At 35.1% G+C, this 26,884-nt stretch overlaps 1 protein-coding gene across 1 annotated transcript in view; it reads right to left on the bottom strand.

The window, feature by feature from the left end:
* The window catches only part of THADA (THADA armadillo repeat containing), a 298,298-nt gene that overhangs the window by 251,082 nt on the left and 20,332 nt on the right, over nucleotides 1–26,884 (bottom strand). The window contains exons 15-22 of the mRNA XM_045549490.1: nucleotides 26,302–26,424; nucleotides 23,204–23,327; nucleotides 17,696–17,847; nucleotides 15,658–15,868; nucleotides 13,567–13,702; nucleotides 11,044–11,180; nucleotides 8,525–8,683; nucleotides 6,858–7,015 (exon numbers count right to left, since the gene is read on the bottom strand). Of these exons, the coding sequence (XP_045405446.1) occupies nucleotides 6,858–7,015; nucleotides 8,525–8,683; nucleotides 11,044–11,180; nucleotides 13,567–13,702; nucleotides 15,658–15,868; nucleotides 17,696–17,847; nucleotides 23,204–23,327; nucleotides 26,302–26,424 (1,200 nt within the window). The remainder of the gene's footprint in view (nucleotides 1–6,857; nucleotides 7,016–8,524; nucleotides 8,684–11,043; nucleotides 11,181–13,566; nucleotides 13,703–15,657; nucleotides 15,869–17,695; nucleotides 17,848–23,203; nucleotides 23,328–26,301; nucleotides 26,425–26,884) is intronic.

The following is a 26,884-nucleotide window of genomic DNA, read 5'->3' on the forward strand; positions in this document are numbered from 1 at the left end:
TTCCCTCTTTCTAAATTTTTTTTTATTGTGGTAAAACATGTAACAAAATTTACCATTTTAACCATTTTTAAGTGTACAGTTCAGTAGCATTAAGGACATTCCACAATCTTGTGCAACCATCACCATCATGCATTTACAAAAATTTTTCATCTGCCTAAATAGAAACTCCATATCTATTAAACAGTAACTACTACACATAAACGTTAACGATAATGCAAGATTTAGCGTACAGGGCCTCCTGAAAAACTAATAGGCTTCACTTTGAGTCAGAACCATGGAATTTGCCAGAATGCCACCCAATCACTTTACTACATGTTGTCTTTCTCCACACAAGACTAGACAAATAACAAACATGACCATTAATTTTATTTTTATATTTTTTAGAGATGGGGGTCTTGCTATGTTTCCTAGGCTAAGGTGCAGTGGCTATGCACAGGTGCAATCATGCACACCACAGTCTCCAACTCCTGGGCTCAAGCAATCCTCCTGCCTCAGCCTCAGAGAAGCTGGGACTACAGGCATGCGCCATCATAGCCTGCCAGACTATTTTAAAGAAAACTGACAATTCATTTTCAACATTTTGAATAGAATTAACCGTTAGGCTGATTGGGCTTTTATACCATTAGATTTGGTGGTTACTGGATTTAGAAAATACAGATTTTTTACAAAACTCAGGAGCAAAGCTAGAATGGGCTATCTCTTGATCCAGGTCTCCCCAGCAGATCACAGTATGGTGAAAGGCAAGCTGTCCCCAAACATCCCAAATATGCTTACCCAGAAACACCTTCTACGTCAGCATAGGGATTAGATTAGTGTTCTGCACACATTACAGATGATAAACTGTAGGAAGAGTAGTTAAACATGTGACCATGGGCCAGTGTCTCAGTTTTCTCATTTACAAACTGGGGATAATAACAGTACTTAGCACACAGGTTGTTGTATTAAAATGAGTTAATAAATTGAAAATTTACCTTTTTGAACTTTTTGTTGCTAGTACAAAAAAATGCAACTGCTTTTTATATATTTATCTTATATTCACTCATCTTACTAAACTCTATTGTTTTGATTAATTTGTAGATTATAGAGTCTATGAAAGTAATATCACCTGCAAACAGTAAGAGTTTTGTTTTTTCCTTTCATATCTTTATATTTCTCATTTCCTCTTACTTTATTGTGCTGGCTAAGGACTCTAGAATAGAGCTTAATAGAAGTTGTGATAGCAGGAATCCTTGTCTTGTTCCTGATTTTAAGTGGATTTTTAAAAAACAACTCACTATTACATATGGTGCTTGCTTGTTCTGTTTTTGTAGGTATGTATGAAGTTAAGGAAGTTTTTGGATCATATGGTAGTCCTATTTGTAGTTTTTTGAGGAACTTCCATACTATTCTCCATAGTGGCCGTACTAGTTTACACTCCCACCAACAGCGTATAAGAGTTCCCTCTTCTCCATATCCTCACCAGTATTTGTTGTTTTTCCTCTTTTTGATAATAGTCACTCAAAGTGGGGTGAGATTAATACCTCATTTTAATTTTGATTTGCATTTCCTTGATGATTATTGATGTACATTTTTCATGTATTTGTTGGACATTTCTTTTGAGAAATGTCTGTTCAGATCATTTACCCATTACCCATTTTTTAAGTAAAATTATTTGGTTTTTCACTTTTGAGATGTTTGAGTCCCTTGTATATTCTGGATATTAATCCCCTGTTAGATATTTTCTCCTATTTGGTAGGTTTCACTCTGTTGATTGCTTTCTTTGCTGTGCAAAAGCTTTTTAGTTTGATATAACCCACTGCTTATTTTTCGTTTTGTTCCCTGTACTTTTAAGATCTTATTCATAAAACCTTTTCCCAGACCAATGTCTTAAGCATTTCCCCAATGTTTTCTTCTAGTAGTTTTATAGTTTCAAATCTTAGATTTAGGTCTTCAATCCATTTTGTGTTGATTTTTGTACAGGATGAGAGGTGGAGGCCTAGTTTTTTTTTTTGCATATGGATACCTTGGTTTTTCTAGCACCATTTATTGACGAGATGGTCCTTTCCCCAATGAACATTCTTGGTGCTTTTGTCAAAAATCAGTTGGCTGTAGATACATGCATTAATTTCTGGGTTCTCTATTCTGTTCCCTTGGTCTATGTGTCTGTTTTTATGCCAGTACCATGCTGTTTTGGTTACTTCAGCCTTGTAGTATATTTTGAAGTCTGGTAGTTTGATGCCTCCAACAAAATAATTTTTGATAAGTAATATACATCTCAGGATTTTTAAAGAAAATTAAGGTAAAAACTAAAAAACAAAACACTGATTTCTCTGTTCTTAAAATTAAATTCTAGTCATTGTCTTTTTAAAACTAGTATATCCTGCTTCTAACTTTTCATAAAATCTACCTCTGTAAGGAAATTAACATGTTTTATGGATTTACAGGTACAAATTTCCACAGGGGAGGACAGCTACACATGCCATGTCTCCAGGCATCTATATTCATCAAAAGACTAATTAAGGGAGCTAAATGCTCATCCAGAGCATAAAACCCACAAAAGATGGATGTAAATACATTTTAATTTACCTTTGATCTACATAAGGTAAATTTTTAAAACGTATTACTAATGTAAGATAATTAACAACATAGTTCCTTCACCTATAAAATGGGGCTACAGCCAGAAAGTATTTCACAGCATTATTGTAAGAAATAGAAGAGATTATACATTTCGGTGTTTAGCAGAGTACCTGGCACAAACTGGCAATTGGTAAAGGTCCATTTTTATCTTTATTTTATACTATAAAGTAGTGAGACTTAATCTCTAAGCTTTAATTTAAATTTTGACTCTAAGATACAGTCATTTCTAATTCCACTTTGGTTAAATGTGATGTTTTACAAAAGTTTACACTTCAGTAAAATAATGTTTTAAACTGTACACTGTCCACCATGGTGGATTTCTTACTAACACACGTGGGGTTTCTTCAAAGCACAAACATCATTCTCCTACACAACAAAAGCAATACGTTTCTGGTATTCAGACATCATCTTACCAGAATGTTTATTCTTTGCTTTCTAGCAAATTCTTAACCGTGAGCCATTTTAACTGTTGTTATTTAGTCTTCCAAAAATGAATTTCTGTCTTCTATCCCTTATTATACTTCTAAACCCTTTGAAGTCACAAACCACATATTATACACTCCTTTATGTTCCCACAACACCCTTGTAGTAAAGCAGTCAATAAATAGGTGACTAAATGATGTGGTTACATGCTCAACTTCATTTCAAAGCTTTAAAATGGTAACTTGTATCCAGCACAATTCAATGCTTATTCATAATTTCTAAAAAATAAACGTTAGCAAAAAAAAAAATACAAAAGGCAATTTAAGACTTATGAATGTTAATAATGTACATCCCATTTGTAGTCCATTACAGAAAATCTAAAACAGTAACAAAAGACACTGACGGAATGTATCAACACAGTGAGCCCTGTACATCATGAAAGTTACAACAGAATCTAAAGTAGGAGTTTAAAAAATAGCAAATTTCTAATAATTGGAAATTATTTTTATCCAAGTCATTTCTGTGGCAATAATTACTAGAAGGGGGGAGGCGGGTATGAAAAATCTACCCAGAAGTTACTTTTTAGGAATGTTAGGGAAAATATATAAACATAAGTTGATACAGTACTCCAGGTAGAGGAAGTTGTTTTAAAAAATGAGTAGGCACTGGGTATCAGATATCCCATGGAAAGAGGACCAACAAAATGTAATAAGCAAAAGCTCTACATCAGCAAAACATCAAGCTTGAAACTTCAACACACACCAACTAGTCAGGAAGTTGTGAGATAAGGTTGTGTGCACTGCTCACTCTTGAAGGGTCTCCACTTACATCCCTCAAAGCTGGTTTTATCTCTGCTTCTTGTACAGGGACATTATGAAAGAACCTTTCATTACGTGATTACGGTGCAGGAGCAAACTCAGACATGCCTCTGAATGAACACATTCTCCTCTTGGAGAAACTGGTGAGAGTACAGTGCTTCACAAGAAGTGATCAAGGGAAATGAATCATTTGCTAAAAAGTTCAGTCGCAAGTCGTCTTACTGTCCTGTTGCTTGCAAAACTTTGCCTGAGTACTGGAAATAGGGAAAATTAAATTTATAGAAAATTAAAAGAGCGGTTCAGAACAAAGGCAGCACTGTGGCATGTCAGAACACAGGCTGGGAAGGAGAAGAATTGGGTTCCTGTCCCAGAGCTGCCACAAGCCACCTTTGTGATCTTGGGCAAACCAGGTAACATCCAAGGGCTTCAGCTTCTTCTTGTCCAAGGAAGTTGGATAATATCATCTCTATGATCCTTCCAGCTCTAATAACTTGAGAATATAGCACTGAAAACTCAGAATGACAAAGGAACACTAGTTCTTATATAGCAACAAAAATCCCCAAACTGTAATCTCACTACCTGTTATAAACTATACTCATATATGTGGGACTTAAGTGCCTACCCCTTTAAATAACAGGCTGTAAAATCAGGATAGTATTCAAGGAACTGAGCTACAAAAGAAATATTCCCTGTCTTCTGCATTCAAGCTACCAAATTTCAAATTATAATAGAATTATTATTACTTTTTCAAGAGTGAAGGGGGAGTGGAAAAAACTATCAGGCCGAATATCAGTATTTTAAGCCACATGAAATAGCTTTCTTCATCCATTGAGAAAAAAGTAGATCACAGGTACTATTTTGGGGAATAAGAAATCCAAGTTCCACATTTTCCCCCATCACTAGGGTAGCTAGCATTCTACCTGTAAGTCACTTCACTGCCTCTGTGTCTCCAGGTCTATGGTAGTCACATTCACCTAAAATGTTGACTCTTAAAACTGTAGTTCTGCCACTAGGCACAGCAGACTTAGCTTTGCCAGGGCAACTATGCCCTTGGAAGGAAGGGTACACCTCAGGTATGGCCCAACCATTCCAATGTAAATGACGTTCTTCTCTGTCATTTATATTTTTTAATTCTTTAAAGTTCTAAGTATACTTAAGTACATTTAAGTATTTTTAATTTAAAGGAATTTCATGGAGCAAAATTTTATGTTTAATAGCAGGAATACTCTAGTAATGTAAATAACACTAATTTTTTGATGGCTTTGGGTTTTCATTGAATAAATACTACTAAACTGTGACATTTCTTTAGTCAAAATCAACAAGATCAAGAATAATGTTTTCCACGGAGGCCAAGGTTTCAGTGTTAGAACACTGCTATCACAAATACTCTTCATCCCTCAGTCATTAGTTTCTTCTTACATCTATGCATGTGAGGTTACCACATGAATGGCAACATGGAAAAATGACTAGACCTCATTAGAATGGAAACTAATGTTTCACAGAAAAAAATGGTCAGAATTTTCTTTTCTTATTCATTTTTAACCAGGGAAATGTCCAGAGGATTCTATTTTTTATTCAAGCAAGTAGTCATTGGAGGAATTGTTTGGTTTATAAAAGCCTGTCCTTTTGTTATTACTGTTGTTTGTTTTATAAACATCTTTTATCTAACATTAATTCCCTATTTTAACATGATTATCCCACATAAATTAAATTAAATTCATAAGATTTAGGTGCTGTATAAAAGGTATCAAGGCAAAATGATTTTCACAGGAAGTTTTTAGGTCTTTCTCAGTTACAGTAAAAGCAAAATATGTTCCCTTTTATTTGTTTTTTAAACACTATCCAACAAACCCAAAAAACTAAATGTTTTAACTTGTCCTTGGAAAGAGAAGTTGAGAAGTCAAAGGACTTTAGCACATGTTTACTTCTTAGCAAAATGGTGAACATCCGTGAAGTAATCATTAATCATAGCTGGATTCTTCAGCAAAGATGTTGGCATTGGCACTACGGCCAGTGACCAGCAATGACTGCAAGTAACTCTAGGATACTAACGCCTATTTGATTTGGAAGAGAATAAGAAACATAATGAAGCCTGAAGTGTACTGTTGCCTTTCTTCATCTCAGGGCCTTGCAACATCATAAGCCCAGCTGTTAACCAGATGCAAGCACATGAGCCACAGAGTGTGAGAAAAAAAAATTAGCATTATTTCCATGGAACTAGTCATGTGGTTATTACAGAAATCATCAGCATTAGCATGCTACAATATTTGTTTTGTTCTTGAATATTGTAACACCCTAGGGAAAAAGTTATCTTTATTTGAAGAAGGTTAAAAATGAAAGTACATGTTATATATCTTTGCTGGAAAACGGTGGGAAACGGATTTGTTGAAACCATATGGAAAGGAAGAGGGAATCAATTAAAAACAGAAATCTAATAAATCTAAAATATTCCCAAATGAAATGCCTGTGGTAAGCTAATTTCTTGTAAACACTGCACTCAAGTCACTTGAACAGTCCCAGATGGTGAACTAACTTTGTGGTCTTAAAATAAAAGTCAGCCAAAAAAAACCAAAGTGACTACAACTTTATCATCAATGTAGTGGGAAACATGAGATCCATAATCAACCAGTATGTTACCTCTTTTCCTTTGTAAAATGTTAGAGATTTGTGAAGTTTTACTAAATAGACAAGTTCAGATAGAATTTATGTATGTTAAATGAAAAAATTAAAATTAAAGTAATACCACTTAAAAGGTAAGGTAAATCTACAGTTATTTACATACCTTAGAAAAATAAAAATATTTCTATTACAAAAATGCCAGTTTTTAAATGTATTGCAAAGTCTAACACTCTAAATTACCGTGAACTTTCTTCAGCTGGCAGTTGTACTATTTTATTCAAGAAAAATTTAAAACTTTTTTTTAAGTTGGGTTCTAAAGAAAAGCTTGTGATTTATGCATTGAGTAGAAATCATACCTGGTGGAATAAACATCTACCTTACCTGCTCCACTGTTAATAATCCATCAGAAGATTCTGGCACAGATCTCATGGGTAGAAGCTGGCACAGTGTGCCTAAAAGTAAAGCAACTTCCTTCATGCTTCTCCAACAACATACCAGCACCATCTGAGCAGTTACATCACATGTTTTTCCTTCTTTACCTTAAAAAAAAAAAATCTGTCATACCACTAGACACTCTTGATTACTCACATCCCAGGTTTCTTAGAACAAGCTTATTCATAATTTCCCCAAGAATAATCTGCTTGAACAAACCAATTTGTCATATATTTATTCAGGAGAAAAAGCTAACATTTATCAAGCATGTGTTAGGAAGAATCATGCTAAGTATTTTTTTAAATTTATTATTTTCTAAATAAATTTAAAAATAAAACACAATATTATTTCAAACCTTAAGTCTAAACTTTGAAAATCAGAAACAAACTCTGCCTCTTTGTCATCCATAAAGTATTATATGGATGACTATAACAAATATACTTTTTTATTTTGGTGAGGATGGCTGTTATATCAGTAAAGGAGTAGGACAGAACTTTTAAAATCAAAGGAAAATACAAATCTTCTTTAAAATTATCTTTAAATCTCATGGTCAGTAAGATACAATTACCCTTACTTACTCTCTTATTCTAGTTTTAGGAGTATGTTAGTATGATATAAAAAAAAATCCAAGATGAACTATTAAATTGAAAAGGCAAGTTGACAAAATGATATTTATAATATAATCCCATTTGTATTTTTTAAAAGCCCACTAAACTAAAAGAGTAAGTGTACATATACATAAATACACAGCAAAGGTATAAAAAAATATACTGTATACTGAAGAGAGAAAACATGGAATTGGGGAGGGAACAGAAGAAGACGTTAATTTGTTTTTAATTCATATTTACCTCTAAACTACTACAATAGATATATATGTTATTTTGTTTAATTTAAAAAAAAAAATAAGCACAAAGAGAACTTTCCATAAGACAACATCCCCATCTAGTGGAGAATGCAGAACATGTAATAAATCACTAAGAAATTACTGCTTCTGATGACTTCTTACAGCACTACAGAAAATTCAATAACAACAACTAATCATAAAACAAGCTGTAAGAACTCGAATTCTGGAAGCTTGGTACAACAAAGCAGCTCTCATTTTACTAAGCAATAAGGTTTGCTTCCTTTAAAAAGCTGCTTGACTTCAAGAAATTCCATAGCTGACAATGAACCATACTGCTGGAAGAAGTTGTCTGCTGCCCAAACCCAGGTTTATCGTGTATTACTGCTCTTCTATCACCTGGGCTGTCAAGGGAGGTTTTAGCACTCAAAGATTATTTGTTGTAGCACATTATATGCTGCACTGGCTTGATGCAGTGGCACAATCATAGCTCACTGCAGCCTTGAACTACTGACCTCAAGTTATCCTCCTGCCTTGGCCTCCTAGAGTACTAGGATTACAACCATGAGCAGCCATGGCACCCAGCTTTTTCTGGTAAGTCTTATAAATTCATTTCTAAAACCAAATCATCCCCTAAACCAAATTTTAATGAAACTTTATTTTCTAGAAATGTTCTGTACAGATCTGCAGCCTCTAATTTACCATATAAAATAGGCATTCTGTACATTTTATTTTACTTAAACACATGATAATATCAATTTTAGACATATGTTACCTTTGATTTCTACAGAAGTATCGATTTTCGACACAGTGAAATTCAAGTCCTTGAAATCAAAGCTATCACATTCTGTCAATATTTTGGCTTGGCTGAAGTAATCATTAGTATCTCGTGGCTGAATCTCATTCAGAATCATCTGTAAACGGCTTGCTGACTCTAAGAGAAAGAAATGAGAGTACATGAAATCCCAGTTCCACATCACATGCAGATTTCCCTTGGGGTTATTTGCTCTCAAAAATCGTGTAATTTTCAATACTTGATGATTAGCTCTATTTGAAGGGACTCATAGGGTGGATAATGTGAAAATCATTTGTACAGGGACTGCATGATGCTTGAGTGTACTTTTAAAATATGGCAATTTAGACTGAAGATATGACCCAAAAAAAAAACCCAACTGAAACTGTCCTAGGATAAAGGCTGCCATCTCATTTATGTTGCTTTTCTTAAAGAGTGTTGTCTAAGAATCCCAAATATGGTGCTCAATCATGTCAAAGAAGTGCAATAAGCTTCAATATATTTTGTTTTAAGAGGTTGTTTCCCTATCTACAATATATCAAGGCTTAAAGATAGAAAGGTAAAAAGACAAAAAAAAAAAACTCATCAATAACGGATACAATCTTTTATAGCACAGGAATATCACAAAGAATCCATATTTAGCTTCAGAATACATTATATAATATACAGATTGCTTGCTTGCTTTTTGTAGAAATGGGGTCTTGCTATGTTGCCCAGGCTGGCCTAAAACTCTAGGCTCAAACAATCCTCCCACCTCGGACCCCCAAGTAGCTGGGATGACAGGTGCACGCCACCACACCAAACTCTTATACTGTTAAGTATAATCTACAGTCCGAGTATTACAATAAACTTCATTTTTATTCCCTAAGCACTCACTGGATTAGAAGATATAAGCTCTATGAATGTAACACTTTGTACACTGCTGAGTTATCAGTTCCTATAACAGAAACTGGCTCATGGTAGAGGTTCAGTAACATGGATTGAAGGAATAAACGGATGGCTAAGTAATAAGGAGTTAGCCAGGCTCAGATTTTTAAAAAAACAGCAACAGGAATAATCTGAAATCCATTAACAAATCAAAGAATAGGTATTTATTTATGGTTACATGTTAAGTGTTAATACTATGGGAAATACAAAGGTTCAAATTATTTAATACTATCATGAAGATTCAACCAACATCTTATGCTCATTTGTTGCTTCCCTAAAATTTTGCCAAAAACACATTTCAACAACCTCGAAAAAGTAATAACGGCCCAAAAAGAAATTATGCAAAGATCAAGAAAAATAGAGAAAAGATCAGAGAATAAAATTTTAAGAATCCTATCCATTCATTTTAAGGCTTTCAGGGGAGGCTGTTTTCACGAAATTGAGAATGCATGGCAGAGAACACAGGGAAGAAACAGGAAAAATGAAGGCAACCAGAGGCAAATAGAAAGCAGAGTTAAGTAAGGAAAAGTCTGTGAGCCAAAGACAGTTTTTGAGACCAACTGATATTTTAAAACTCTTTAATACCAAACAGAATGTTAGCATGCTCTGCAGGATCTACCCACAAGAGGTGACAGAAATATTAAAGATTTCTTGGGCTGGGTACAGTGGCTCACACCTGTAACCCCAGCACTCTGGGAGGCCGAGGCAGGAGAATCACTGAGGTCAGGAGTTCAAGACCAGTCTAAGCAAGAGCAAGACCCGTCTCTACTAAAAATGGAAAAAATTAGCAAGGCATGGTCACATGTGCATATATCCCAGCTACTTGGGAGGCTGAGGCAGGAGAATTACTTGAGCCCAGGAGTTGGAGGTTGCAGTGAGTTACGATGATGACACCACTACACTCTAGCCAGGGCAACAGAACAAGACCTCTGTTAAAAAAAAAAAAAAAGATTTCTCATCCAGAATATACTAATACTTGCATGATTCAAACATTAGCTATAAGACTGCATGTTCCTTACTCCCATTCACTATCTAAGAAGAAAAACTAACATCAGTGTAAACTAATAAACAAATAACTCTCTTAGTATCATGAGCCATCACCAATCTTCTAAAGTATTTTCAGTAAAAAACAAAACCTAACATTTTCTATGTAAACACATAACTCCACATCTCCACATTACCTTTATTATCAGCCCAAGGTCTTTCAGTGTATAGTAACAATGTGTGTTTATGATACACTCAGTGTGCTTTTAATACAAGCCTCTCATTTGTGCTCCAAAATGCACTTACAAACTTTATTTCAACACCAAATGTAAATTTATTTCATGATTTTCTCTGTGTTCAAAGGAACAGTCCATGTTAGTAGAGGTTGAGTATCCCTTATCCGAAATGCTTAGGACCAGAAGTGCTTATGATTTCAGATTTTTGGATTTGGAATGTCAACCTGTATAATATTATAAAGTTTAATTTATCCTGGGGGAGGTGGTACCTTGTTCATCACCTGCCTTGGGGATTTTTGGGGGGGCTATTTTTTAATAGTTAGATATATTACTAAAAAGGCAGTGTTTGCTGACCTGAATCAGTGTCCATTGGGATGAGGCCTTCGGGGGATGAACTCTGAATGACTGGAGACACCACAGCAGAAAGTCTGTAGGACATCAAAAGGAGCTTCTCCACCACAGGTCTCCACTCACTCACCAACTGCAGGCTGCTGCAACAAGGATATTAGGGAAATTTATACTAAAAGCAAAATCACATTTTAAAAATAGAAATTAATAGATAAAAGGAGTTGAAAGAATTTTTTTCATAGTTATACATTATATATAAAATGCGTGAGACATAAAATATGCATACATATGTAGATTTCTTAATCTAATCTTTTCCCTTTTCAAAAAATTGTAATAGATTTAGGAGGTACAAATTAAATTGTTACATATATACATTGCTTAGCGGTGAAGTCTGGGCTTCACCCAGATAGTGTACACTGTAGCCTACAGGTAAGTTTTCATCCCTCACCCTTTCCCACCCTCCCCCTCTTAGGTCTACAATGTCTACCATACCACTGTGTGCCCTTGTGTAGCCATAGTTTAGCTCCCACTTATAAATGAGAACACGCAGCATTTATTTTTCTGTTCCTGAGTTAAACTTAGGAGAATGGCCTCCAGTTCCATCTAAGCTGCTGCAAAAATCATTACTTCATTTTTTCTTATTGCTGAGTAGTACTACATACACAACACATTTTCTTTATCCACTCATCAGCTGATGGGCACTTAGGCTAATTCCTTATCTTTGAGATTGTGAATTGTGCTGTGATAAACATACAAGTGTAGGTATATTTCTGATGTAATGATTTCTTTTCCTCTAGGCAGATACTCAGTACTGGGTTTGCAGGATTGAGTGGTACTATTTTTATTTCTTTGAGAAATCACCATACTGATTTCCATAGAAGGTGTGGTAACTTACAATCCCACCAACAGCATATAAGTGTTCCCTTTTTATTGTACCTACACCAACGTCTACTGCTTGTAGACTTTTTAATAATGGCCATTCTAATTGGAGTAAGATGGTATCTTGTTGTATTTTAATTTACATTTCTCTGATGATTAGTGATGTCAAGCATTTTTTCATATGTTTATTGCCTATTTGTATATCTTCTTTTGAAAAATGCCTGTTTGTATCATTTGCCCACTTTTTAATGGGGTTGAGTTTTTCTTGCTGAGTTGTCTGAGTTCCCTGCAGATTCTAGATACTAGTCCTTTGTCAGACACATAGTTTACAAATATTTTCTCCCACTCTGTAGGCTGTCTATTTATTTACTCTTTTGATTACTTCTTCTGTTGTGCAGAAGTGTTTTAGTTTAATTAAGTCCCATTTATCTATTTTTGTTCTTATTGCATTTGCTTTTAAGGTCTTAGTCATAAATTCTTTGCCTAGGCCAATGTCCAGAAGAGCTAGGTTTTCTTCTAGGATTTTTATGGTTTCAGGTCTTATACTTAAATCTTTAATCCACCTTGAGTTAATTTTTGTATATGATGAGAGACAGGGATCCAGTTTCATTCTTCTGCATAAGGCTATCCAATTTTCCCAGCACCATTTATTGAACAGTGTGTCCTTTTCCCAGTGTATGTCTTTGTTCTGTCAAAGAACAGTTGGTTGTAGGTGTCTGGTTTTATTTCCGGCTTCTCCATCGGTCTAGGTGTCTACTTTTATGTCAGAGTACCATGCTGTTTTGGTTACTATAGCCTTGTAGTATAATTTGAAGTCAGGTAATGTGATGCCTCCAGTTTTATTTCTTGCTTAGGATTGTTTTGGGTATTCAGGCTCCTTTTTGGTTCCATGTGAACTTTAGAAGTGTTCTTTCTAATTCTGTGAAAAATGACTGGTATTTTGATAAGAATTGCAACACATCTACAGATTGCTTTGGGCAGTATGGTCATTTTAAAAATATTGATTTCCCTGATCAATGAGCATGAGATGTTTTTCCATTTGTGTAATGTACAATTTTTCATCAGTGATTTGCAGTTCTCCCTATAGAGTTTTTTCACCTCCTTGGTTAAATTTATTCCTAGGTATTTTATTTTTTGTGCAGCTATTATAAATGGGATTGAGGTGTTTTTGTTGGTTTTGATTTTTTTTTTTTTTTGGAAACAGGGTCTCACTCTGTCACCTAGGTTGCAGTGCAGTGGCATCATCATAGCTCAATGCAACCTCAAACTCCTGGGCTCAAGTGATTCTCCTGCCTCAGCCTCCTGAGTAGCTGGGACTACAGGTGTGCACCACTACATGCAGCTAATTTTTTTATTTTTTATAAAGACAGAGTCTTGCCATTTAGTTCAGGGTGGTCTTGAACTCATCTTCCCACTTCAGCCTCCCAAAGTGCTAGGATTACAGGTGTGAGCCAGTGTGCCTGGCCTGGTTTTGAGTTCTTCATTTGAGTCTCAGCTCCTCGGCCATTATTGGTGTGTAGCATTAATCTAATTTTCAATTCTCTTCAAGGCAACAGACTACATTCCTTTCCTAGGATACATTCCAGTAAGAGGTTAAAGCTCAGAAATGAGTATATTTCTGAGACAAGAGACAGCTGTGGACATACTTACTTTAGAGATAACTTCTGCAAAGTTCCTGTTATACAGTGGACCCGCCCATACATTGGATGTGATGCTGCTGCCTGGAGTAGAGAATTTTCAGCCTGAGATACTTCTTCCTCAAGATTTTCCATCAAACATTTGATAACTAGAAAAAGCAAACACAAAACCAAACTCATGCCAGTTTTAAAACATTTATAAGTGTGTGAACAGCACAACAGTTTCCATGAAAACACCCAACTCAAATGAACTTTATACTAGAGATTTTCAATCAAAAAGAGATCTTTCTTAGACATTTGTATTAGAAGATATATACAGGTTAAGTATCCCTTATCTAAAAGCTTGGAACCAGAAGTATTTCAGGTTTCTTGGGATTTTGGAATATTTGCATCATACTTACCAGTTAAGCATCTCAAATACGAAAATCCAAAATCCAAAATGCTCCAATGGAAATTTCCTTTGAGTGTCATGTTGGTGCTCAAAAAGTTTCAGACTTTGGAGCATTTTGGATTTTAGATCCTCTCTACATGATAATGTTTACATTAGTATTATTTATTTAGGAAAAAAACTCCATCAACAGGAGAATGAATTAATAAATTATGGTAAATTTGTATAATATAGGCAGCATGTACTATTAAGATAAAATTCAAAATCATGTAAAACTAACTAATATATTGTTTAATGATATATACACAGGTGGTAAAACTATAAAGAAAAACAAAATGACAGATTAATATAAAATATAGGGTAAGATAAAGGAGGGGCTTCAAAGATATGGGTGATATTGTGCTACTTTAAAGTGGGTGTTATCTCTTAGCTTGTGAACTAAACTTGTGAAGTTCTATATTACTACTATTTAAACCTTATATACTTAAATATTCTTTGCATGTTTGAAATATTTCATAAAGTTCTAAAATGTCTTGAATTGAAAGCCTTTATGTGATGCATGCACTCCCTAGTTCACCTCAATTGCAGTCCTCTTCCTATTGTCTTAACAGCATCTCCTTTTGAACCTAGCCCTGAAGTAAATCAAGAGGGTAAACATCATTGTCCACACTGTCACCTCACCATCTCCAGATCTATGACCACATTCTCACCAGAACTACCCACAGCCTTCTACTTGTCTCCCATTATTGGTTCTTTTTCATGGCTTCTTCTACCATCTTGGAAAGAATCTTTTCAACTCTCTTTCTACATCTGACCTCCCTTTTATCCTATAAAAATCCATATCTGTCTTTCTTTCCAGTACAATTCCAAAATGAAGATTTCCTAGCCTAAAATTAAGTACATGAGTCCCCAAGAATTGTTTGTTGAACGTCACTAGATCTAAATCATCTGAGATCCTAGGTTTTGGAATTGGCTATATGGGAAAAGTAAAAGGCAGGGGTATGACATTCAATTAAAACAAAAATCCCAACAGACAAAGGAACTTCTGCTCTATACAGAAATAACAAAAACAATCTGTCTATAGTCATAATAAAATTTCTTAAGGGGAAAAAAAGTACACTTTTGGTAGAAAAAGAGGTCATTTTCTTTTAAAAAGAACTTTATTAATGTATCTTTGTATATCTACTCATTTAACATGAATCCTCTCTTTAGAATTAAGTGGTAGGCCAGGTGTGGTGGCTCACACCTGTAATCCTAGCACTCTGGGAGGCCAGAGGTAGGAGGAGGTAGGAGGATGGCCTGAGCTCAGGAGTTCGAGACCAGCCTGAGCAAGACCTAGACCCTGTCTCTACTAAAAATAGAAAAAATTAGCCAGGTGTGGTGGTACATGCCTGTAGTCCCAGCTACTCGGGAGGCTGAGGCAGAAGGATCACTTGAGCCCAGGAGTTTGGAGGTTGCTGTGAGCTAAGCTGATACCATGGCTAGCAAGAGTGAGATGCTGTCTCGGGGAAAAAAAAAAAGTAAGTGCTATAGCTGAGTAAACTATTCATTTCCATAAAAAGAATTCATGATGTTCTTATATGCTGTTAAACTCTTAAATTGAAAAAACCACAAAATAAATGTTTAACCATTAGATATTCTAACCAAATGAATAGTGAGAGAGTAAGATATTGGTTTTGATAAATAAGAGCAAAAGGGCATTTACTCAATACAAACCCATCAATGTGTTCCTCTCCACCATAGCAGCAGACTTATCTCCATCACCACATGCAACTTGCTGAATTAGGTGGGCAGACAGGGATGACGGCAGAGCATCCTGCCAGATTAAGAAATTCAGCAGGTAGGAAGCTGTTACACAGTCGTGTGGTTTGGTGCTTGTGCTAAGCTCCAATGCTGCCTGGAATAACCCTTGCAGTTTTTCTGAATCCTAGAATAAAGCACAGACTCAGTTGCTGAAAGATTTCTTTAATTTGAAGAAATAATAATTATTTTATTTTGTAGGGTTTTTTTGATTTTCTTTTTCTTTTTTTTTTTTTTTTTTTTTTGAGATAGGATCTTGCTCTGTTGCCCAGGCTAGAGTACAGTGGCATCATCATAGCTCACTACAATCTCAAACTCCTCAAGCAATCCTCCTGCCTCTACCTCTTGAGTAGCTGGGACTACAAGGTACACGCCATCATGTAGTATTTTCTGTAGAGAAAAGGTTACTATGTTGCTCAGGCTGGTCACAAACTCCTGGCCTCAAGCAATCCTCCTGCCTCAGCCTCCCAAAGTACTATCATTACAAGCATGAGCCACTGCCCCCAGGTGACGATAAATATTTTAAAACACAGCCTGCCATATAACTATAATTCAATATGAACATTAATCTCCTTTCAACTTAAATATAGGTTAGTTTTTTATTATATTAATTAATGATTACTATTAATCAGTTCAGAGATGAAGGCCTTGAAGATAATTTTAATTGGGAAATTCAACATTGATAAATCTTTTTTTAAGGTGCCTTTCTTCAGCAAAAGTACATTTTGTCCTGTAGAAATTTTGTGATGACTACAGAAAGACTATCTTCCTTATTTCTATACAGACCTAAATAAATAATGCTAATGTAAGCATTACCATATACAGAGCATCCAGGTACTCTCAAAATATTTGCCAGGAATGAAGCATAGCTATGTATATATGATATAAGGCTACATGTGATGAATGGTAAGTGGGGGAGGGTAGACAAAGGAAGAGAAAGTTGCTTCTGTCAAAACTTTATATGGCACAAAAGTTAGCAACCTGAGCACCAAAGAACCTTCTGCTCACCGGGGCACCTGAAAGACCACAGGGATAGGTAGATGCCACAGAGCAACTCCCTATCTGGACCCAATTCAGAAAAGATGCTCTGAGATCTTACAAAGCCACCCAGAAGACACAGAAACAGACATTGCTCTCTGGTGTGTGCTACTATAGAATCTCACTGAAGCTACAAGCTGTCATGCCCTAAATACAGCCTAACAGCCAGAGCTCAGACCATGGCTCAGATACAGCAGGTGCCCTTGGCTTTTGAAGAGGTCCAGCAGAAAGCGAAAGCCAAAGCCAAGTTCCAGAAGCCTCAAGGGCCAAGCTGGGAGCCTGGGCCTAGAGGTCCTCTACAGACCCATCCTCATGCTATATGCAGTCACTCCCAAGCCCATCTTTGGTTCCTACCCCAAGCTGGGAAGAGCAATGTGTCAAGAAGAAAGCGGGGGCTGGGGATGGGGTAGAGCACCAAGGGACTGTTGTTAACCTCAAGTTCTCTGAGTTTCAGTCTCAGTTTAGCTATTGCTAGTTGGAAAACCAGAAACATGTTCTGTACCTCATGTACACTCAGCTTCCCAGTCTACGAAGCAGGGAGATTATCTCAAAAACCCAAATTACTGTAAGTGGTATGCTTTGATAGAATATTACATGCCCAAGGGAACTGGGGAGGCCACAATTAACTGAAATCTACCAATAATCTTATAAATAACAAAACCTACAGCTTCCTTTTAATCAACGCAATTAAAAAAAAAAAGCAAAGCTCACTAGTTTCAGCCCTGTTTTCTTTTATTTTCTCCTTTCCTACCAACCCAAAACAGTAGAGAGGTATTAATGATAACTGAAATAGTCCAAAGACATAAGGCAGACACAAAGATCCTGGATAATCCTCAGATTGCTTTATCTATTATTAAAATAGGAAGTTTTTATGCACACACCGTATTTAAATTTACATAGGAAAAAATCCAAATACCTGAAATTGTACAGCTGTTTTTGACAACTTCATCAGAAGATCAAATGCTAAAATTTTCACTTCTTCAAAAGTGCTAGTAAAACATTCCATTAGTGTTTGGAAACGGCCAACATCAATATCATGACTCAGCTGATACACTGTATAAACACTACCTAAAAAAATAAAAATAAATAAAATATTTAAATTTTAAAAGGAAGAGGATATCAGATATCAACCTTCTGAAATTATTTGACAAAATTTACAAAAAATTAGTTCCAAAAAAATCACACTTTATACTTTAACCATAATATAAAAGAATAACTTTTCCATTAATTTATTTCTTAAAATGATAAAATAGGTATTACACTTCAAACAAAAAAAATTTTTTAATTTTAAAAACCATTCTATTTTCTTTCAAAATATATAAAAGATTCCTAAGTTATTTTTTAAAATAAACACATCTCAACACAATATTCCTGGGGAAAAAAAGAAAAATAAACAAAAATCAATTTAGGGACACATCTTTTTAAAAATCTTCATAAAATTTCTTGACCTAGAATCCAAAGTTCTACCATATCTTAGAATGACTGACACAGAATTATCAGTATGATGACATATCCTAATAGATGGAATGGGTGTCAAAGATAAAGAAGGATTCTTTTGGTTATTCAGGGAAAAAGCTCAAGTCATCTACAAAATGAAAAGAATTTGACTGGCTTCACTCTTCCCCATAGCAATATGTAGTCCTAGAAGATAATGGAGCAATGCTTACAAAATCCTCAGGGAAAGAAGGTGTGAAGAAGTTTGTATACCAAACTTCCATTCAAGTGCAAGGGCAATAAAAACATTTTGAATATGCAAGAAATTAAGAACTATTTAAAACTCCAAAAACTCTTCTCAGAGAAAGAGGAATTTCTGCCAACCAGGAAATAAACAGAAAAATTATCACAAAAGAAGGATGGCAGGAGGGCATGGTGGCTCACACCTATAATCTTAGCACTTTGGAAGGCCAAGGCAGAAGGATCTATTGAAGCCAGGAGTTTGAGACCATCAACACAGCAACACAGCAAGACACTGCCTCTACAAAAAACAGAAAAATTAGCTGGGCATGGTGGCACTTGCCTGAAGTTCCAGCAACTTGGGAGGCTGAGGCAGGAAGATTGCTTGAGCCTAGGAGTTTGAGGTTGTAGTTAGTTATGATGATACCATTGCACTCTAGCCCAGCAAACAGGGCAAGACCCCTATCTCAATTAAAAAAAAAAAAAAAAGAAGGATGCCACTTAATTCTGGGATTAAAACTAAACTGTGGGAATACTGGTTTCATAGCAGACTGTGAAACAAATTTAATATTTAACAAATGAACCTGAGAAGAATGGAAAACATTCCTATGCTTACTTAATTTGAAGAATGATGTTCAACATAAATCATGATATAAGTTTCTCATTTAATCTTAACTTATTAGTTAGCACAACCCTGTGAAATTTCTAAAGCAAGCAACTGGAGTTTTTGTCACTTCCTTCATACCTTTGCTCAAATCTGCTGCTTCTTTCTAATTTTAATGTTTTTTATTTTTTTCTTGCATAATTGCTATAGCTAGAACATTCAGTAAAATGGTGAATAGCAGTGGTGACAGTGGACATCCAGGTCTTTTTCCTGCTCTTAGGGGAAAAAGCTTTCAGTCTTTCACCATTGAGTGTGGTGTTAGCTGTGGGTTTGTCAAAATGTCCTTCATCAAATTTAGGAAGTTCCTTCCTATTCCTAGTTTACTATTTTTTTTTTAATCATAAAAGGGTGTTGAATTTTGTCAAATGCTTTTCCTGCAACAATTGAGATGATCAGGAGGTTCTTTTTCCTTTCATTTTAATGTGATATATTATACTATCATTCTTATGTTGACCCACCCTTGCATTCCTGGGATAAATTCCACTTAGTCATGGTGTATAATATTTTTAATATGCTTTTGGATTTGGTTTGCTAGTACATTGTTGAGGATCTTTGCTTTTATATTCATAAGGGAAATTGGTCTGTCGTTTTTTTTGTTTCTCAGTGTCTTTGTCTGACTTCGGTATCAGGATAATGATGATCTTACAGAATGAGTTAGGAGGTGTTCCCTCCTCTCCAATTTTTGATAAGAGTTTGAGAAGGATTGGTGTTAATTCTTCTTTAAAAATTTGGTAGACTTCACGAGTGAAGACACTTGCCATGAACTTTTCTTTGCTGGGAGGCTTTTGATTGCTGATTCAATCTCTTTACCTGTTATAGAATCTGTTGAAATTTTCTATTTCTTCTTGAGTCAGTAATTTTCATGTTGCTAGCAGCTTGACCATTTCATGTAGTTACCTAATTTGTTGGTATACAATTGTTCAATATATTGTCTTATAATCATTTTTATTTCTGCAAGGTTAATAGAAATGTCCCTACTTTCATTTCTGATTTTAGTTATTTACATTCTTTTTTTTTAATCAGTCTAGCAAACTTTGTTAATTTTGTTGATCTTTTTAAAAATCCAACTTATGGTTTCGTTGATTCTCTATATTATTTTCCTATTCTCTATTTCATTTATCTCTGTTCTAATCTTTATTATTTCCTTTCTTTTGCTAGCTTTGGGTTAAGTTTGCTCTTCTTTTCTAATTGCTTGTAAGTAAAGTTAGGTCATTAACTTGAGATCTTTTAATGTAGGCATTTACAGCTATAAATTCCCCTAAGAGCACTGCTTTCACTGCATTGCATAAATTTTGGTATGTTGTATTTTTGCTTTTATTCATCTCAAAGTATTTTCTAACTTCTTTGTGATTTCTTCTTTGACCCATTGGTTATTTAAGAGCTTTGTTCAAATCTGAAGCCTTTTCTGACACCACTGCATAAAACAGCTAACACTCCCCGTTCTCCCAGGCCCTCTATATCTCCCCCTTATCTTCTTGAAATATTTTTTCAAAGACCTACAAATGAAATTCTCTGTATTACTTGTTAATTATTATGTTTCCCTTCAGTAAAATGTAAGCTCCAAAAGAGAGGATACTTTGTTTGGGACACTGCATGACCTTGGATGCTTGACATATAATAAGCACTAAATTAATAGTTGTTGAACAACAAACTCTTTTAATCTAATTGTAGAATCTACTTTTTCACCATGAATATTGTGACATTTATTCTACTATGGAAAGACACATACCACATATTCTTCTGGGTCTAGGATATAATTGAGGAAAGGCAGAAACCATCTGATTAGGCCCAAATCACAGACCTTCTATAAAATATAAAATTCCCATGTTAAAGTTCTTGAGATGAAGATGAAGAATGAATTTACATTCCCCATCTGGTATTGCATGGTCACAGCTCTTCAGCCTCCTTTAAAAGTAAAGAGTGTAGTAGGGCTTGCTCCATTTGCATTACTTCCCAGGTGTTTAATTAACATAATTACTTTGATATCAGTCACTGCCCCATTATATGAGACTCATTCATTAGGAAGATGACTCAGGTTTTTCATTTTTAAAGTACACTATTTAATATCAAATTGTTCTCTTGACTGAACAATTCTAGGTACAATTCAGCCTAGTGTTATTTCCCACAAACTTAGGTGCAGCTGTAAGTACCTTAAATGTACAGAAAACTTGGTTAAGTAATCCATTACTCTCAGGTAAAAATTTATTTTCTAAGTTAAGCTGAAATACCACTAAGTTAAACTGAAATTTCCTGAACTGATGGATACCCCTGTATTCATTTTCTATGAATTTTATAACAAATTACCATAGATTTGATGGCTTAAAACCACAGAAATCTATTCTCTCTCAGTTCTGAAAGCCAGAAGTCCAAAATCAAGGTGTCACTAGGGCCAAGCTCACTCTGGAGGCTCTAAAGGAATCTATTCCTCACCTCTTCCAGTTTCTGGAGGCCGCTGGCATTTCAAGGCTTGTAGCTCTGTCACTCCAGTCTCTACTCCACTGGTATGTTGCCTGCTCTCCTTCTGTGTGTCAAATCTCTCTCTGCCTCTCTTTTATAAGGATATTTGTGATGGCATTTATGGCCCATCAAGACAATCCAGAATCATCCTGTCTCAAGGTCCTTAGTTTAGTCACATCTACCAAGACCCTTTTTCCATATAAGGTTTACCTTCACAGGTTCTAAGGATGTTTTGGAGGCCAGTTTTTGGCCTACCACACCCAGCTAAATAAGGTGATCAAATTTATCACCATGAATAATGGGACAAGCCAATATCATGTACCCTCTGATATGATGCTCTGAGAACACCACATTATGTATGCAATATTCCTGCAAAAATGCATAATCTGAATCAAATCATCAAGAAACAATGAAACAAACCCCTACTGAGACTCATTCTTCCAAAATGTTAATGCCATGAAATAAGAAACTTTCCAGATTAAAGAAAACTAAAGAGAGGCATAACAATGAAAGGCAATGTGGAATCTAGGCTTGCTTTTTTTTTTCTATAAAATAAAAGGCCATTTATTGGGACAACCAGCAAAATTTAAATATGGGTTATATATATAAAAGCATTGTTATCAACATTAAATTTCCTAAATTTGAGTACTGTGTTATGGTTATAAAATATGGTTATAAAATTATTAAGAGACAGAGATAAAGCAAATACGGCAAAATATTAATAAATGGTGAATCTAGGTAGAAGGTACATGACTATTCATTGACCTGTTCTTGAAATGATGCTGTTCATTTGAATATTTTCAAAATAAAAACTTGAAAAACTGATTTTCCTCAAAGGAAGCAAGCCTGTATTAACATCAACTTACTGTCCCCCTCCTGCCAAAAACTTGTATCTTGCCCAATAATTTAAAATATAAAAGAATCTAATGATAATGTAAAGCGCCCTGGTCCTTTGGCCATTCTCCTGTGAAAGAGCAGCTGAGCAGGCTATTTTCCTATTTGACCACAGTCACGGAAGACTGAATACAAGCAAGAAACCCCACATTAAAACACACATATACTCATGTACATAGATAAAAAGAATCATTTCTCGTCAAAAAGAAAAAAAAATAAAAGAGGGAAGTTAAAGTTCATCCTCTTGAGTACCCCACAGAAGGAAAAGCAAAGGGCATCATTAAACGAAAATATGAGGCTTATGAAACAAACAGCATATAAGGAAAACCACATTTTAACCACAAAGACTCACTGAGGGGTATTAAATATAAGAGAAACTATTATTATTTCAATTTTTAAAACTTAAAGAACAGATTGGGCACTATCTTAAAATAGCAACAATTAGGGAGGTGAGAGCAGAAACTCTTTCCACAGTAAGCAAAATCCATGAAAATCGTACTTTGGGGTTGCCAAATGATGATCAATGAAAAGAGAAACAGTTTCTTTGCCTTCTGTCCTTTACTGGCAAATTTAATTATATACAAATAAGAATTATATGCTAAGAATAAAACCTCCCATATGAATCTAAAGAAAAGACAACAAAACTGAAACTTCAAATACAGCAAAATGTAAAAAAAAAAAGTATGTGTCTTGAAAGAAAAAAAATAATTTCCCCAAATATTATTAAAAACTTACCTTCTAGGACAGGAAAAACTTCAGCTATTGCGACTAAAATAGTTAACGCTGAAAATCTCGTTGAGTAAGAAGATCCAGGAAACAATGCTTCAAAAAGACTATTGCAAATGGATGTCATAAAATTCTAAAAAAAAATTTACACTAAGTATAATTAAGTCACAATAGGTTATCTTCAAAGTATCATCTTAAAGGCTGGGTATTTTTGTTTATTCTTCATTTATAAAGACTTTTAAAAACAATACTCATTCACTTCGCTTGATAATTCAGCTTGGCGCCCTTGATCATAAGCTATACCATGATTTTGATGAACCCTATCTCTGTAGAGTTAACAAGAAATACAATTCCTACTGAAGCCCAGACAGGTATGTATACTTTTAAAGTTTTAAAATAACCAGAGAAATATCTAATATACACTACTTGGTAAGACTGGCTATAATGACATAATTCATACAAAGATCCAACTATTCCATTGTCTTCTATTTGCCCCTTTTCCATTTTCTACCTGCCCCTTTGAAACTCCCACTCTACCATTCTGTTTAAACAAATGATATAAAATGAAAACTCTTAATGAAATGCAATTTTTTAAAAAACCAAAATGGGAAATACTTTGTCCAGAATAAAGTCTTCTTCCTCTAACTAAAAAAAGAAGATAATTTCTAAGTAAAACAAAGAGAAAAATTATAAGGAAAAGCTATAATTCTCAAGCATCCTGTTACTGCTATACTCTAGTCCCAAACGACTACACAAGATCCCTACATTCATTTCTCAGATGAAGGACATGAAACCTTTAGGTTGATTTATCCTTTGGGCCTCCACAAGCCCTAAGAGCTTTGTTAGTTTATTAATTCTGTTGGGTTTCAAAGAAATAGGACAATTATTGAAAAATGTCCTGGTTAAGCTAGTTTTAAGTAAATAAGACATTAAAACATTATAAGCCCATCCTTTAAGAATGATCTTATCCTAACTGTATTGTCATTTATATGCTTAGATATATTAACAGTTCCTCTTTCCCACAATCAAATTGTAACCACAATGGAGGCAGGGACCAAATTCATATGTTTGGATCCCTAGTGCTGAGCACAGTATCCCACACATTAGTAAGTACTCAGTATAGACTCCAGTCGCTTTTAATGGCTCCCAGTGAGGCTCCTAATTACCTTGCCCTCACACTGACAACTCTATTATCCATTCTGAACTTGATTCTCTAGTCTCATTTCCCATTATTCAACTCTATTCCCTGAAGTAGCATATATCATTCACACCAGTGAATTCACCAATTCCCCAAGTTCTCCTTGTACTTTCTTACCTCCAAGGCTTCACTTAAGCTAGTACTAAGGAAAAAACTTGCAAGATTTTGGAATCCAGAATGGATTTGGATTTGAGTCCTGGCTCTACCATTTACTGGTTGAGGGACCTTGGGCATGTTAGTGAATTTTACAAAGCTTCAGTTTTCTCATTTGTTAAGTGGGGATAATAATGTTTATCCCACAGTCTTTTTATTAAAATTAAATGAGAATATGGACATAAAGCATCTTATAAATTTAAAAGTATTCCAGTCATTAATACTAGACTAGAAAACATCTTTTCCAACTAATGGCCTCCTCTCTCCCAGCACTGTTGATTGGCACTGAGCCTAACACACACTATGCATGTTACCCACTGTTATAATGATGATGATAATATAATGCCAAGATCACAACCTCCAAAAGCCATAGGTGACTACCAGCCAGGAGAAAATATCACAACCTCAAGACCAACTCAGATTAAGACTCTAAGAACTAATTTTTAAAAAATATATATTGATAAGCACAAACCAAGAAACTGTGCATACATGAAAATTCAGAATCTCAATCCACAAAGTAGATTTTTTGTTTTTAAGTACCTAATTGAGTTTTGACAAATGTCCTTTTACCCCCTAGAATAAAGAAGCAAACAAGATGTGTTTTAAATCTAGCAATGATCTAAGAGAGGCTAAAAAATAACTGTCCCACACACAGAGTAGGGGCCCAATACATATTCTAGTCACTTTTAATGACTCCCAGCAAGGCTTTTTAGAGTGACTTATAGTTTACAAAGAGCTTTCTCATTTAATCCTCAAAACCAACCTTTTGAGAAAGGTTACTAATCCCACTTATAGCTGAGGAAACTCACAAGTAGCCAAATAGTCAGTGGCAGAATCAGGACTAAATCTATGTCCTTAAAGTTCAGGTTGTGACTTTATAATCTTCATTGTTGGGATTTTTAAAAGATGAAGCTGATTTCAGCCTTTGTATAGGAATATTCTTTGTTAGATGTTTTTTTACCTTTCAAATATTAATAAAAATTAAAAACTAAGGGCATCCATAATAATGTTCAGAGTAGTGAGCATGTCACAGTTCAATGTATCATTAATCTATCATACTTGTTTCTAAATAAAATAAAATAGATGAGCTCTGGCTTCTATCTGGGCTTTAGGAGGAAAAAAGAGTCTGCTTTTCAGAGGGCAGTTTTAGGGGAAGTAACCAGAAAAAGCTCAATGTGTTCTGCTAAAAATAAACTGAAGATTGTCAGGCTGAGGCCTGGTCCAAAGTAGAGCTGCTGTACCTAGGGTTCCACCCATCCCATTAACACAGTGTTCTGAAACCCAGCCCTACTCTTCAAGCTTACTCCAAAGTGAAATAGACAGGAACTTGCCTCCACAGTTGGACCATGGGCCAAGAGTTACTAACATCAAGCCACTTTAAGTCATGTCAGTCTAAAGAGAAAGCAAGCCCAGCTATAGCAGTCTTCTGCCTTGGGGTGGGGTGAAAGAGTTCAGGTCTGGCAATTATCTTTTCGTTAAAGTACTAAATTCATCTGGCCCACATAAGCTGTAAGTTATTGAGGTTTGCCCATTAATATCATTCTGTAACAGTCCGCAAGTGCAGCACCCATTCCATAACTCAGGCTACCTTGAGTGGAATACCACAGCACCAAAAGGAATATATAACAGCCAGCTTGAAGTAAAAAAGCACAGAAACACAATTCACCAAGAGACTTCCATTTTTTTCCCTTTAATGCTTACTCATAATTGTTTTAAGTTTTTCAAAAATCTATAGGGCTAGAAATGTATCACCTACCGTATATTGCTGTAAAGAAACAGAAGGATGCTGTCTGGTTATCTCATTCTTTGGTTCATGTTTGGATTTACTTTGCTCCAATTTATAAAGTACCTGAGAACTTTCCTGTATCCTACAAAACAACTTTTGAGACAAAGAAAAACAAAGCATATGTAAGCCACACATTAAATTTAAATGTCAGCCTGAAAGGCAAAATTCTTTAGAATAAAATTGCAGGCAAGGAGAATACTGGTTTTTAAACTCTTAATATTTATGGAGTTTCTATTTGACAGAAAATTAACATTTACATTCTTACAACCAAAGACAAAGTATTACTGCAAACTAGAATATGGTCTTTAAACCACAGATCTTCTATTTCCCTTAAGTCGGCACGAAACCGAAGATGATGTATTCATTTCTATACCAATTCTTCACCCCATAAATGTGTTGTGTGATTAATGCAAGCTGAATTATTCAATAATGACCATTTTATGAGCTACTTAAAGAAACTATAAAAATGCAAGAACATCCTTCCTCCTGTTACCAAAGTTTTCTTAAAACCACCTAAATCCTAAGAACTCCAGCTCTAGGTTTTTATCTTCCA

The sequence above is a fragment of the Lemur catta genome, chromosome 4, assembly GCF_020740605.2.
Source record: "Lemur catta isolate mLemCat1 chromosome 4, mLemCat1.pri, whole genome shotgun sequence".
NCBI classification, from domain to species: Eukaryota; Metazoa; Chordata; class Mammalia; order Primates; family Lemuridae; genus Lemur; species Lemur catta.